This window comes from Lithobates pipiens, unplaced genomic scaffold (assembly GCF_037356315.1).
Source record: "Lithobates pipiens isolate NorthernLeopardFrog02 unplaced genomic scaffold, aLitPip1_a1.2 Scaffold_1, whole genome shotgun sequence".
Taxonomy (NCBI): domain Eukaryota; kingdom Metazoa; phylum Chordata; class Amphibia; order Anura; family Ranidae; genus Lithobates; species Lithobates pipiens.
In genome coordinates this window covers 252,308,545-252,323,862 of record NW_027507685.1, presented here as the reverse complement: position 1 = coordinate 252,323,862, position 15,318 = coordinate 252,308,545, and the positions used below count along the sequence as shown (strand labels likewise).

Genomic DNA, 15,318 nt, shown 5'->3' with positions numbered 1-15,318 from the left:
CATCTCTGCACTCATCTCCTCTCTCTCTCTCTCTCTCTCTCTCTCTCTCTCTCGTTTCCTTGCGCCCCCGCCGGGCGTCTCAGAGAAATCTCCTCTCTGCTGAACGATTGTTTCCTTTATAAACTAATTAAGTTGCTATAAACCAGTTGATCCTCTGCGGGGATGAGCGGGTCCGGACAGGTGCGGGGTGTGTCTGAGACTCTGAGAGCTAAGAATTCGCCACATCCCGACGCTGAGAATAAAGCCGGATTCACAGATCCCGGGAAACGCCGGCGTCAGATTTTCCGGGTCACTTCACATGGTCTGTGGGCCAATGAAAAAGTCAGAATGGGACTTCGTTCAAAAGAGCGCAGAAGGAAACGATGTATCAAACGTGAAACTGCTGAATAAAAGAGAGAGAGCAAAATATTTTCTAAAAAGAGATTCACTCTCATATATATATATATGGGAGAGATCACTGCTATTCCTCAGCAGTTCTCCAATCACATCACAGGGACTGATCATGTGACTATAGCAAGCAGACCCGCCCACTGAGCGCACAGGAAGTAGGAAGTGACTGGAACGCATCTATCAGTTCCTTATAGAGGTAAGGCAGGTGAGAATTTATAATAACATTTGATACAATGGGATTCTTATAAATAATCAAGATCCTCAGTCCTCAGCTCCTCCAGTCTTCAGTCCTCCAGTGTTGATGTTTCATTGCCTCCAGCAGTGGTATTCAAATCTTCAGTCCACCAGGGTTGACGATCCAGTGCCTCCAGCAGTGTCCTTTCAGTCCTCCAGTGTTGATGATCCAGTGCCTCCAGCAGTGTCCTTCCAGTCTTCAGTCCTCCAGTGTTGATGATCCAGTGCCTCCAGCAGTGTTCTGTCATTCAGTGTTGATGATCCGGTGCCTCCAGCAGTGTTCTCCCAGTCTTCAGTCCTCAAGTGTTGAAGATCCAGTGCTCCCATCAGTGTTCTTCCAGTCTTCTGTCCTCCTCCATTGTTGATGTTCCAGTGCTGCCGGCAGTGATCTTCTGTTCTTCGGTCCTCCAGTGTTGATCATACAGTGCCTCAAGCAGTGTTCTTCCAGTCTTCAGTTCTCGGGTATTGATGATCCAGTTCCCCCAGCAGTGTTCTGTCATTCAGTTTTGATGATCCAGTGCCTCCAGCAGTGTTCTCCCAGTCTTCTGCCCTCCAGTGTTTATGATCCAATGCCCCCAGCAATCTTCTGTCCTCCAGTGTTGATGATCCAGTGCCCCCAGCAGTATTCTCCCAGTCTTCTGTCCTCCAGTGTTGATTATCGAATGCCCCCAGCAATCTTCTGTCCTCCAGCATTGATGATTGATCCAGTGTCTCCAGCAGTCTTCTTCCAGTCTTCTGTCCTCCAGTGTTGATGATCCAATGCCCCCAGCAGTATTCTTCCAGCCTTCTGTCCTCCAGTGTTGATGATCCAAAGCCCCCAGCAATCTTCTGTCCTCCAGCATTAATGATTGATCCAGTGTCTCCAGCAGTGTTCTTCCAGTCTTCTGTCCTCCAGTGTTGATGATCCAGTGTCTCCAGCAGTCTTCTTCCAGTCTTCTGTCCTCCAGTGTTGATGATCCAATGCCCCCAGCAGTATTCTTCCAGTCTTCTGTCCTCCAGTGTTGATGATCCAATGCCCCCAGCAATCTTCTGTCCTCCAGCATTAATGATTGATCCAGTGTCTCCAGCAGTGTTCTTCCAGTCTTCTGTCCTCCAGTGTTGATGATCCAATGCCCCCAGCAGTATTCTTCCAGTCTTCTGTCCTCCAGTGTTGATGATCCAATACCCCCAGCAGTATTCTTCCAGTCTTCTGTCCTCCAGTGTTGATGATCCAATGCCCCCAGCAATCTTCTGTCCTCCAGCATTAATGATTGATCCAGTGTCTCCAGCAGTGTTCTTCCAGTCTTCTGTCCTCCCAGTGTTGATCATCCAGTGCTTCCAGCAGTTTTCTTCCAGTCTTCAATCCTCCAGTGTTGATGATCCAGTGCCCCCAGCAGTGTTCTTCCAGTCTTCTGTCCTCCAGTGAAAAAAATGTAGCTGGATAGCCGCACTCCAAAGTATTCAACTTTATTGCAAAAATATAATTAAAATCATGGCATCTAGGCTAATGTACAGACTAACAGCAGACATGTTTCCCACCAGACATGGTGTTTAGACATAGCTATTGCAATAAAGTTGAATGCTTTTTGAGTGCGGCTATCCAGCTACATTTTTTTCACTGTGATTCCTGTTGCAAACAGAGCCGGCACTCTGTGGGATTGTGGAGACAGCTGTTTTGGGAGAGGTCATTACTTTGGAGCGATAATCTTTTTGTACTTCTGTCCTACAGTGTTGATGATCCAGTGTCTCCAGCAGTGTTCTTCCAGTCTTCTGTCCTCCCAGTGTTGATCATCCAGTGCTTGCAGCAGTTTTCGTCCAGTCTTCAATCCTCCAGTGTTGATGATCCAGTGCCCCCAGCAGTGTTCTTCCAGTCTTCAGTCCTCCAGTGTTGATGATATATTACCTCCAGCAACCTTTGTCTGTAAACTCTATAGACTGCATTGATTGAAAATCTCAGGAGGTCAGCCATGTTTGAGATGCTGCAACCACCACGTCTGCCACCAACAATCCTCCCATGACTGAGTCTCCGACATCAGCATCTTCACCAATATGGCTCATCTCATTACTATCTATCTATCTATCTATCTATCTATCTATCTATCTATCTATCTATCTATCGAGACTTCTTGTATTAAAGACTACTCATTGCTGCTCTCTCCATCCTTGTGCAGGGGTACTAATCTGGTCTCCTCCCCCCTCCCTTCGGTTTTTTGTAGTGGGTGGGGCCTTCTGGGCCCCTCCCACAGCTTGTGCTCCTAGCACAGACCAGTGATGATGTCACTGCTACTTTTAGAAAGCTTTATCTGGGTTTAGTTGATGAAATTAAAGCGGGGGTTTCCGCCATTATTTTTTTTATTTTTTTTTTTACTGCAGCTGCTGACTTTTAAAATATGGATACTCACCTGTCCAGCGCGCCGCGATGTCGGCACCCGAAGCTGATTTGTCGCTCGGCTCTCCCGCCGCCATCTTCGGTATGGGAATCAGGAAGTGAAGCCGAGTCGCGCTGCGCAATATGGACGGTCCCTGCTGTCTCTGGGACCCGTGTGTTTCCCAGCAGACAGCGTGGGGGGGGGGGGGACAGGAAGTGGCGTAAATGCCCGCAGATTCTGCGGCTATCTATGCCGGAAGTGAGTGCAAATACTTGGATTATACAGGTATCTGCACCCCCTCCCCCCCCCCCCCCCGCTGAAAGGTGCCAATTGTGGCGCCGGAGGGGGAAGAGGGTGGTTCCGATGAGCGGAAGTTCCACACAGCCCACTTGTAGCAGAGCATGGCAGGGGAGCCCTGGTGGTAGATCCTCCTCTGGCCACTGGCCTCCTCCTCCCTATGAAACTGGTGCGTCCAGGGCAATTTCCCCCTGGGCCCCTGTGTCCCCCCAGGTCCTGGCCCAGCCCTGGGGAAACCAGTGGTCGTGGCCGCGCCCTAGTAGTCTGCCTGGTCGGTAGCGGTGGCCCTGGTTGGTTGATAGGGGATCGAATACTTATTTTACTCGCTGAACTGCAACTCAATATATAACATTTGTATCGTGTGGTTTTTTTTTTCTGGATTTTTTGGTTGATATTCTGTCTCTATCATTTAAAATACGCCTATGATAAAAATTATAGACCCTTCATTTCTTTTGTAGGTGGGCAAACCTACACAATCTGCAAGGGATCAAATACAAATTTTCCTCACTGTAGATCCTTGTGTTCCTGATCACCTTATATTACAACAACTGGAAGGTGATGGACAGGGCCAGTGCTACCACTAGGCAAACTAGGCAGCCGCCTAGGGCGCACGTCTGCCTGTTGGTGCCGGGCCACTGGCGTTCCTACTCTCTTCTCTCTGCAGCAAGCATCAGCAGGCAGCCGCCTTTGCACATAGTGTCAGAGGTGCAGCGGCGGAGGACTGTGTCTGTGGTCTCCCGAATGAATGGAAGCAGCAAACATTCATTGATGGGCACTGGTAGGCTGCATTGATGAGCATTGGTAGGCTGCATTGATGGGTGTTTGGTAGGTTGCATTGATGGGCGTTGTTAGGCTGCATTGATGGGCGTTGGTAGGCTGAATTGATGGGCGTTGGTAGGCTGAAATGATGGGCGTTGGTAGGCTGCATTGATGGGCGTTGGTAGGCTGAATTGATGGGCGTTGGTAGGCTGCATTAATGGGCGTTGGTAGGCTGAATTGATGGGCGTTGGTAGGCTGAATTGATGGGTGTTGGTAGGCTGCATTGATGGGCGTTGGTAGGCTGAATTGATGGGCGTTGGTAGGCTGAAATGATGGGCGTTGGTAGGCTGCATTGATGGGCGTTGGTAGGCTGCATTGATGGGCGTTGGTAGGCTGAATTGATGGGCGTTGGTAGGCTGCATTGATGGGCGTTGGTAGGCTGAATTGATGGGCGTTGGTAGGCTGAATTGATGGGCGTTGGTAGGCTGCATTGATGGGCGTTGGTGGGCTGCATTGATGGGCGTTGGTGGGCTGCATTGATGGGCGTTGGTAGGCTGCATTGATGGGCGTTGGTAGGCTGCATTGATGGGCGTTGGTAGGCTGCATTGATGGGCGTTGGTAGGCTGAATTGATGGGCGTTGGTAGGCTGAAATGATGGGCGTTGGTAGGCTGCATTGATGGGCGTTGGTAGGCTGAATTGATGGGCGTTGGTAGGCTGCATTGATGGGCGTTGGTAGGCTGAATTGATGGGCGTTGGTAGGCTGAATTGATGGGTGTTGGTAGGCTGCATTGATGGGCGCTGGTCGGCTGCATTGATGGGCGCTGGTCGGCTGCATTGATGGGCGCTGGTCGGCTGCATTGATGGGCGCTGGTCGGCTGCATTGATGGGCGCTGGTCGGCTGCATTGATGGGCGCTGGTCGGCTGCATTGATGGGAGCTGGTCGGCTGCATTGATGGGCGCTGGTCGGCTGCATTGATGGGCGCTGGTTGGCTGCATTGATGGGCGCTGGTCGGCTGCATTGATGGGCGCTGGTTGGCTGCATTGATGGGTGCTGGTGATGCTTTATTTGATGGGCGCTTCATTAAAAAGATGGGGTATACATGGGCAGGGGAAAGGGGATGGAGTCAGGGGTGGAGCCAGGGGCGGCAAAATGAGGTTTTGCCTAGGGTGTCAAAAATACTTGCACCAGCCCTGGTGATGGATGATAGTAGTTATACAATAAGAACACGTCTGTCCAGCTTTTGATCGATCTGTTCAGATGTTTTTTTCTCACCTGTAGGACATTCTGTCTCCTCCATACAATAGAGCAGGGATATGCAATTAGCGGACCTCCAGCTGTTTCAGAACTATAAGTCCCATGAGGCATAGCAAGACTCTGACACCCAGAGGCATGATGGGACTTGTAGTTTTGCAACAGCTGGAGGTCCGCTAATTGCTTATCCCTGCAATAGAGGAACATTTGTATCTTCTCTAGTTTGGTGAGGAGTATTTCTGGGGAAGGATGCCCATAGACCTGAAGAAATGTCATGTAGGGTTGCCACCTCATCCCTTTAAACCCGAACACATATGAATTACACGGGTTCTGAGGCTAATCTAATTCAGATAAGGCACCAAATTTGTTTAATTACCACCTTAATCAGCCACAGAACCTGTGTAATTAATATGTATTTGCTTTTAAAGGGGTGAGGTGGCAACCCTACCTGGAAACCTTACTGGCTTGGAGAGGATCTGCAAAGAGGACAAAATCCCTCCTGAGATGTGGGCAAGCCTGGTGGCCAACTACAAGAAACGTCTGACCTCTGCGATCGCCAACAAGGGCTTCTCCACCAACTACTAAGTCATGATTTGCAAAGGGGTCAAATAATTATTTCACTCATTTAAAATGCAAATCAAATTTTACGTTTTTCAAAATGTGTTTTTTTTTGGATATTTTTTGTTCTCATCGGTAAAATAAACCGACCAATAAAATTAGACGGATCATTTCTTTGTCAGTGAGCAAACGTACAAAATCGGCAAGGGGGTCACATACTTTTTTTCTCTCTCTGTATATACACCGGGTGCGGGAATCGGGGTGTTGTGTATCCGTTTCTTAGCACGATAATTTGGGGGAATGGTCAGACGGTGGTCACCAGGAACCCCGGTGTCCCCATCTCCCCTCATCTCCTCCCGTGATGACAACTGGAACATTTTGGATTTTCCATCACGTTTTGTCTCTTGATGGAGAACAAATGAAGAGAACATCCCCTCTGCCTGGGGCTCAAGGATGGAGGAAATGATAAATGGGGGAGCTTTTCTGAAAATGTATTTTTCTTATAGACATCACAGGACTCCCCCCCCCCCCCCCCCCCGGACCCTGAAATGTCTTCTTATCTCCAGAAGGGCGGCACCATACTTCAGCATCATCCAGGGTCTTCCTGGACTGAGATGCCAAACTCAGAGATAACACACTTGTATACATCCTGGTGCCTGTGCAGTTCTTGGCTGTGTTTACAAATGTCTTCACACATATCCGCTCATTCTACAGCCTCCCACCTTGTGACTTGTTACAATGTACACTCTGATCACTGGGGGAGGGGAGACTGGGGAAATGCTTCCTCCTTCTACAAAGTTACAATGTACAGCCTGATCACTGGGGGAGGAGAGTCTGAAGAAATGCTTCCCCTCCTCCTTCTACAAAGTTACAATGTACAGTTTGATCACTGGGGGAGGGGAGACTGAGGAAATGACTCCTCCTTCTACAAAGTTACAATGTACAGTTTGATCACTGGGGGAGGGGACACTGAGGAAATTCCTCCTCCTCCTTCTACAAAGTTACAATGTACAGCCTGATCACTGGGGGAGGGGACACAGAGGAAATGCCTCCTCCTTCTACAAAGTTACAATGTACAGCCTGATCACTGGGGGAGGGGACACAGAGGAAATGCCTCCTCCTTCTACAAAGTTGCAATGTACAGTTTGATCACTGGGGGGGGGGGGGGGAGCTGAGGAAATGCTTCCTCTTGCTTGCAGCTTACTAATCTCAGTCTGCACTAAGATACAAGTCAGATTTTGGGCATTGCTACTTAAGGCTCATACACACGGTCTGACTTTTTGACAACAAACATGTAAATTAGCTGATTTAAGGCAACATCTGACCGTGTGTACGCTCCATCAGGCAAACTTTTTCAGTTTTCATCGGACTTTTGTTGGCTGTGCGAACGGAAAAACTTTCCGGCAACAAAAGTCTGATGGAGCAAAGTCCGATCGTGTGTACAGAAAGCCATCGGACTTTTGTACAAAGTACAAACACGCATGCTCAGAACCAATGCAAAAGATCAGACAACAATACAGAAGTTGGCCAAAGGTGGCGGTAAAGAGCAGAAAAACCACGTGATTTGGTGAAAGTTGGCCGTGCGTATGCAATACAAGTTCACGGGGGACGCCCTTTGTACAAAAAAACCACGGGAAAGTTTGTACAAAGTCCGATCGTGTGTATGAGGCTTTATGTATGGAATACTTTCTATTGTATTGCTGTTAGTAAGTAAGATACAGCTGAATGTGGGAGTCAGTCCAGGAGAGGATTCTAGTCTAGTCTATTCTGTAGTCTCGGACATTCTCGGACATTCGCCCTCTTCTCTCCTGGTTCTGGTCCAATACCTGTAGAGTATAAGAACATATTGGTGCTGATTGGGATCTCTGCTCTGTGCAGGTAAAGAGGAGGAACAGCTCTGTCTCGGGTCCCGAACAGCTGGACGCTCGTTACTTTGGTGAACTGCTGGCCGAACTGAGTCGTAAGAACAATGACCTGTATGGCTTCCTCATGCAACACGTGGAGAAGATTGGAGCCAGGTACTTATACCCTGCACTGCACCCCATGTACTCCACACTGCACTCCATGTACCCCACACTGCGCCCCATGTACCCCACACTGCGCCCCATGTACCCCGCACTGCACTCCATGTATTACACTCTGCAACCCATATACCCCGCACTGCATGCCATGTACCCCACAGTGCACCCCATGTACCCTGCACTGCACCACATTTTCCCCCGCACTGCACCCCATGTACCCTGCACGGCACACCGTGTACCTCACAGTGCACCCCGTGTACCCCACACTGCACCCCATGTACCCCACACTGCACCCCATGTACCCCACACTGCACCCCATATACCCTGCACTGCACACCATGTACCCTACAGTGCACTCCATGTACCCTGCATTTCACACCATGTACCCTGCACTGCACCCCCAAGTACCCCACTTCGCACCCCATGAACCCTGCACTGCACTCCATGTACCCTGCTCTGCACCCCATGTACCTTGCTCTGCATCCCATAAATCCTACACGGCACCCCATATACCCTGCTCTGCACCCCAAGTACCCCGCACTGCACACCATGAACCCTGCACTGCATCCCATGTACCCCACAGTGCACTCCATGTATTCCACTCTGCACCATGTACCCTACACTGCACCCCCATTTACTCCACTCTGCACCCCATGTACCCTGCACTGCACCCACCATGTACCCCACTTTGCACTCCATGTGCCCTACACTGCACCCCCATGTACCCCGCACTGCACACCATGAACCCTGCACTGCATCCCATGTACCCCACAGTGCACTCCATGTATTCCACTCTGCACCATGTACCCTACACTGCACCCCCATTTACTCCACTCTGCACCCCATGTACCCTGCACTGCACCCCACCATGTACCCCACTTTGCACTCCATGTGCCCTACACTGCACCCCCATGTACCCCACACTGCACCCATGTACCCTGCACTGCACCCCATGTACCACACTTTGCACTCCATGTACCCTACACTGCACCCCCATGTACCCCACTTTGCACTCCATGTACCCTGCAGTGCATCCCATGTACTCCGCTCTGCACCCTTGGGGCCCTGCACCACTGTATGAGCTTTATTGTAGGCGGTCAGACTTAGGAGGCTTCATCTCCATTCCATAAGTTTTGGAACTTTTTAAAGGTTTTTTAAATTCATTGCTAGATTGCACATTATTGCTGCAAGCAGTGATTCTTCATGCAACATCGATCGTTCCTTTCTGATAACTGACTTTTTGTTGTGTTTGCAGGAGACCATCAGATTCTGAGAACCAGGTACGTCACAACTTCTACATGCAGTCATTCCTTTTTTATTTACTATGTCTCTTGTCTTGCCTAATGTTTCACAAGAAGACTGGTACTTGTCTGCGATTGGCCTGTATGTCAATAAGGCCCCTCGGCACTCGACCATACACTGTTATTTGACTGTACAACCACCTTTAGATGAAGTGTAAGAAGCTGCCTGATTTGATGTGAGCTCCTATTACATAGTTTTAGTAAATCTTAAGGTGATTGTACAATCAGATTGTGTAGTGCAATCAGGGCCGGGACAAGGGGTAGGCAGGAGGGGCGGCTGCCCCTGGTGCAATGGTTTATTGCAGGTAGTGATGGACGAACTTCCGACGGGACGTTTCGCGAACGCGAAACGCGAACGGACACAAACGTTCGCGAAAACGACCGTTCGCCGCGGGCTCCATTGACTTCAATGGGAGGCGAATTTCGCAAACCTTTAGGTCGAATTTGCGGCCACGGGGTAATTATTAGGGGGTAGCACGTAGTCCCACCACCTGGACAATAGCATAATACATGTATGAGGTGAATTTGGGATCGATAACTACAAGCATTTTTTTTTTATTTGGGAAATTGTTCTGACAATTCAGGACTATGGAGCTAATGAAGGCAATGGAGGAGAGGGAAGGTCAGGGACCAGGGTAGGCAAACAAGAGGGTGCAGGAGATACAGAGCACTGACAGCAGCACCGTAATACAGAGCACTGACATCAGCACCGTGACATACAGCGCTGACAGCAGCTCCGTGACATACAGCGCTGACAGCAGCTCCGTGACATACAGCGCTGACAGCAGCTCCGTGACATACAGCGCTGACAGCAGCTCCGTGACATACAGCGCTGACAGCAGCTCCGTGACATACAGCGCTGACAGCAGCACCGTGACATACAGCGCTGACAGCAGCTCCGTGACATACAGCGCTGACAGCAGCTCCGTGACATACAGCGCTGACAGCAGCTCCGTGACATACAGCACTGACAGCAGCTCCGTGACATACAGCGCTGACAGCAGCTCCGTGACATACAGCGCTGACAGCAGCACCGTGACATACAGCGCTGACAGCAGCTCCGTGACATACAGCGCTGACAGCAGCTCCGTGACATACAGCGCTGACAGCAGCTCCGTGACATACAGCGCTGACAGCAGCTCCGTGACATACAGCGCTGACAGCAGCTCCGTGACATACAGCGCTGACAGCAGCACCGTGACATACAGCGCTGACAGCAGCTCCGTGACATACAGCGCTGACAGCAGCTCCGTGACATACAGCGCTGACAGCAGCTCCGTGACATACAGCACTGACAGCAGCTCCGTGACATACAGCGCTGACAGCAGCTCCGTGACATACAGCGCTGACAGCAGCACCGTGACATACAGCGCTGACAGCAGCTCCGTGACATACAGCGCTGACAGCAGCTCCGTGACATACAGCGCTGACAGCAGCTCCGTGACATACAGCGCTGACAGCAGCTCCGTGACATACAGCGCTGACAGCAGCTCCGTGACATACAGCGCTGACAGCAGCTCCGTGACATACAGCGCTGACAGCAGCTCCGTGACATACAGCGCTGACAGCAGCTCCGTGACATACAGCGCTGACAGCAGCTCCGTGACATACAGCGCTGACAGCAGCTCCGTGACATACAGCGCTGACAGCAGCTCCGTGACATACAGCGCTGACAGCAGCTCCGTGACATACAGCGCTGACAGCAGCACCGTAAGCAGCCCCAGGAGGAAGTCAGCACAGCACAGGGATGGTGTGATCCCCTCATAATAAGAACCCCCAGGAGGAAGTCAGCACAGCACAGGGATGGTGGGAGCCCCTCATAATAAGAACACCCAGGAGGAAGTCAGCACAGCACAGGGATGGTGGGAACCCCTCATAATAAGCAGCCCCAGTAGAAATATGACACCGCTCAACCTCTTCAAAGAGGAGGGTAGGGGCATATAGTACGGTGTGCTTTTTTGGGTCAGGGAAGTGAGCCAAATGAATTAAGAAGGTCTGTGTGCTTGATTCCAAAAATTGTTTATAGACATATACATGGTCTACTGATCACATGTGTTGAATTCCTCCGAGATCCATGCCTCATTCATTTTTAGAAATGTGAGGTAGTTAACACTGTGGTGAGCTAGGCGAGTACGCTTATCGGTCACAATCCCCCCTGCTGCGCTGAACGTCCTTTCGGACAGGACACTGGATGAGGGGCAAGCCAACAGTTCGATTGCAAATTGGGCAAGCTCTGGCCAGAGGTCAAGCCTGCCCACCCAGTAGTCTAGGGGTTCATCACTCCTCAGAGCGTCCACATCGGCCGTTAACCCAATGTAGTCGGACACCTGACGGTCTAGGCGTTCCCTGATGCTGGATCCGGATGACACCTGTCGATGGGTCGGCTGAAAGAATGACCTCATATCCGAAGTCACCAACACATCTTCAAACCGGCCTCTTCTTGCAGGCGCTGTTGGATTGGTACCCGCAAATCCTTCTCTGGGAGTGGGAATTGCTCCTCTGCCAGCGCACGCAAAAGCAGAATGCAGCATTTCTCGAAGCAAGGCCTGGAAGTGCTGCATTCTGACAGCCCTCTGCGACGGCGGTAACATTTCCGCCATTTTGTGTTTGTACCGGGGGTCTAAGTACGTTGCCACCCAGTACTGGTCCTTGACCCTCATGCTTTTTATACGGGGGTCCCTATTAAAACACTGGAGCATGAAGGCCCCCATTTGCACTAAAGTGGAAGCGGTGTGGTGGCCTGGCTCCTGCTCATCATCCAGGATAATGTCGTCCTCTTCATTCTCCTCTCCCCATCCTCGCACAACAGGGATCCCAGAAAGGTTTAAAGCATGCTCTTCTTGCTCCTGCTCATCCGCCCCGGCACCATCCTCCTCTGACTCCTCATCAGACTCCTGTTGTTGACTTGTCTCAGATAGAGTAGCCCCCCCTGGGAATTCATCCAGCATTGCGACTTCCTCATCTTCCCGCTCCTGCTCCTCCACAGCCTGATCAATGACACGACGCAATGCACGCTCCAGAAAGAAGGCATAAGGTACCATGTCACTGATGGCGCCATGGCTGCGACTGACCAGTTTGGTGATCTCCTCAAATGGCCGCAGAAGTCTGCATGTGTCGCGCATGAGCAGCCACTGGCGCGGTGAAAAAAAACCCAGCTCCCCAGAACCGTTTCTTTCGCAGAGTTCATACAGGTAGACGTTAACTGCACGTTTCTGCTGGAGCAGCCTATCAAGCATATAGAAGGTTGAGTTCCATCGCGTCGGGCAATCGCAAATAAGACGTCTGACCGGCAGATGGTGTCGCCGCTGAATGTCAGCAAGGCGAGCCATGGCCGTGTAAGATCTTCTGAAATGGGCCGAGATTTTCCTTGCCTGCCGCAAGATGTCCTGGACCCCAGGGTATTTGACAAGGAATCGCTGCACGACCAAGTTTAAGACGTGTGCCATGCACGGCACGTGCGTGATTTTGCCCTGTTTCAATGCGCTAAGCAGATTGGCACCGTTGTCACACACCACTTTACCAACTGTCAAATTGAGCGGTGTTAGCCACTCATCTGCCTGTGAACGCAAAGCTGAAAGGAGTGCCGGGCCAGTGTGGCTCTTTGCTTCCAGGCACAACAGACGCAGCACGGCATGGCAACGTCTCACCTGGCATGTGGAATAGGTTCTGGGGAGCTTGGGCGGTGCAGTGGAAGAGACGCTAGCAGCGGAAAAGGAGGAGGCAGCTGAGGAGGAGAGGGAGGAGGATGGAGTAGGAGGAGGAGAAGAAGAGTCAGGCCTGCATGCAATCCGTGGCGGTAAAACCAAATCTACACGGGTGCCACGGGTTACATGCTTGACGGCCGTCAGAAGGTTCACCCAGTGGGCAGTAAAACTGATATACCTTCCCTGCCCGTGTTTGCTAGACCACGTGTCTGTGGTCAGATGTATCTTGGCACCGACACTGTGTGCCAGAGATACATTCACTTGCCGCTGAACATGGCCATATAGCTCTGGGATGCCCTTCTCTGAGAAATACTTCCTTCCTGGGACCTTCCATTGTGGTGTTCCAATGGCCACAAATTTGCGAAAGGCCTCCGAGTCCACCAGTTTATATGGCAGTAGTTGGCGGGCTATGAGTTCTGACAAGCCAGCCGCCAACCGTTGGGCAAGAGGGTTATCCGGCGTCATCATTTTTTTACGCTCAAACATTAGGCCCACGGAAGCCTGCCTTTTTGCAGAAAAATGTGAGCTTGGCGTGATGGAAGGTGGAGTGGAGGACAATTGTGAGGAGAGAGGAGAAGGAGAAGTAGAAGACGAGGCTGGACGGTGAGAGCCTGCAGTGTGGCTTTGTGTGTTCCGTTGCTCCCACTGGGCTCGGTGATGGCTGCTCATGTGCCTTCTTAAGGCGGTCGTCCCTAGGTGAGTATTGGGCTTACCGCGACTAACGCGTTGACTGCAAAGATTGCAGATGGCAACGCTATTGTCAGCAGCGGACACGTTAAAAAAAGCCCACACTGCGGAGCCATGTGCCGGTGTCCTGGGAGCGCCAGATGTGACCGTACATGGTCGATGACTCGCTCCTGATACATTTGCAGTCTGCTTTGTCCCTGCTGTGCAATGTAAGTCATTGCTGCTTCTCCTCCCTATCTGCTGGTCCATATCTCCCTCTGAACTCCCCTCCTCTTCCTCTCTTGTGGGCACCCACGTGACATCACTAGACACGTCATCATCAACGTCACCTTCCCCACCGCTATAAGTAGAGTAGGCAGCAACACCGGGGACCAACCTCCTCCTTGGGCTGATCTGGGTACTGGCGTCAGACTGCTGAGTAGCGCTTGTTGCTACCTCCTCTTCCTGATCCAATACCAAGAGTGGCTGCGCATCAGAAATGTCCTCTTGATATGGATCGGAAAATAATTCCAGTGACTCAAGCGGAAGGTATGTGGTGGTGGTGGTGGTGGTCGTGTTGTTGGTGGTAGTGTCTTTGGGGGTGCACATAGCAGAGAGTGAAGAAGAGGGTGCAGATCGAGAGGATGAGGAGGGTGCAGAAGAGTAAGGCTGAGCGAGCCACTCAACCAAGTCTGGTGCATCCTTTAAAGTAATTGAACGCACCTTCTGCAACTTCCCACTTTGGCTCAAGCCTGTTGCTCCTGCCCTACCCCTACCACCCCTGCGGAAGGGCCTGCCTCTTCCTCTGCATGTCATTTTTTAAATGACCCTGTGACAAAACTCTTAGTCCCTATACCGCTGAAGGACTGCTGCAGTATAGGTGAGCGGTCAGCAGTGGTGCACGTCAACCCTATCTATTGTGGACCTATAGCGGTCCTTACAGAACAGCAGACTGTACCGCACTCAAGCCTATGTACCGTAGCACCCTATACCAAGTTACCAGTCCTTATAAGAACTTTTGTGGACCAAGCAGGTTGTGTATTAGTGTTTAGCAGACTGTACGTCAGTCCCTATACCGCTGAAGGACTGCTGCAGTATAGGGCAGCGGTCAGCAGTGGTGCACGTCAACCCTATCTATTGTGGACCGATAGCGGTCCTTACAGAACAGCAGACTGTACCGCACTCAAGCCTATGTACCGTAGCACCCTATACCAAGTTACCAGTCCTTATAAGAACTTTTGTGGACCAAGCAGGTTGTGTATTAGTGTTTAGCAGACTGTACGTCAGTCCCTATACCGCTGAAGGACTGCTGCAGTATAGGGCAGCGGTCAGCAGTGGTGCACGTCAACCCTATCTATTGTGGACCGATAGCGGTCCTTACAGAACAGCAGACTGTACCGCACTCAAGCCTATGTACCGTAGCACCCTATACCAAGTTACCAGTCCTTATAAGAACTTTTGTGGAACAAGCAGGTTGTGTGTTAGTGATTAGCAGACTGTACGTCAGTCCCTATACCAATGAAGGACTGCTGCAGTATAGGGCAGCGGTCAGCAGTAGTGCACGGCAACCCTATGTATTGTGGACCGATAGCGGTCCTTACAGAACAGCAGACTGTACCGCACTCAAGCCTATGTACCGTAGCACCCTATACCAAGTTACCAGTCCTTATAAGAACTTTTGTGGACCAAGCAGGTTGTGTATTAGTGTTTAGCAGACTGTACGTCAGTCCCTATACCGCTGAAGGACTGCTGCAGTATAGGGCAGCGGTCAGCAGTGGTGCACGTCA

At 51.0% G+C, this 15,318-nt stretch overlaps 1 protein-coding gene across 18 annotated transcripts in view; it reads left to right on the top strand.

The window, feature by feature from the left end:
- POF1B (POF1B actin binding protein) overlaps positions 1-15,318 on the top strand; it is a 173,003-nt gene that overhangs the window by 129,991 nt on the left and 27,694 nt on the right. For all 18 annotated transcript variants that reach the window (XM_077485099.1, XM_077485087.1, XM_077485069.1 and 15 more), the window contains 2 exons: positions 7,718-7,857; positions 9,116-9,140. In XM_077485099.1, coding sequence (XP_077341225.1) covers positions 7,718-7,857; positions 9,116-9,140 — 165 coding nt within the window. The remainder of the gene's footprint in view (positions 1-7,717; positions 7,858-9,115; positions 9,141-15,318) is intronic.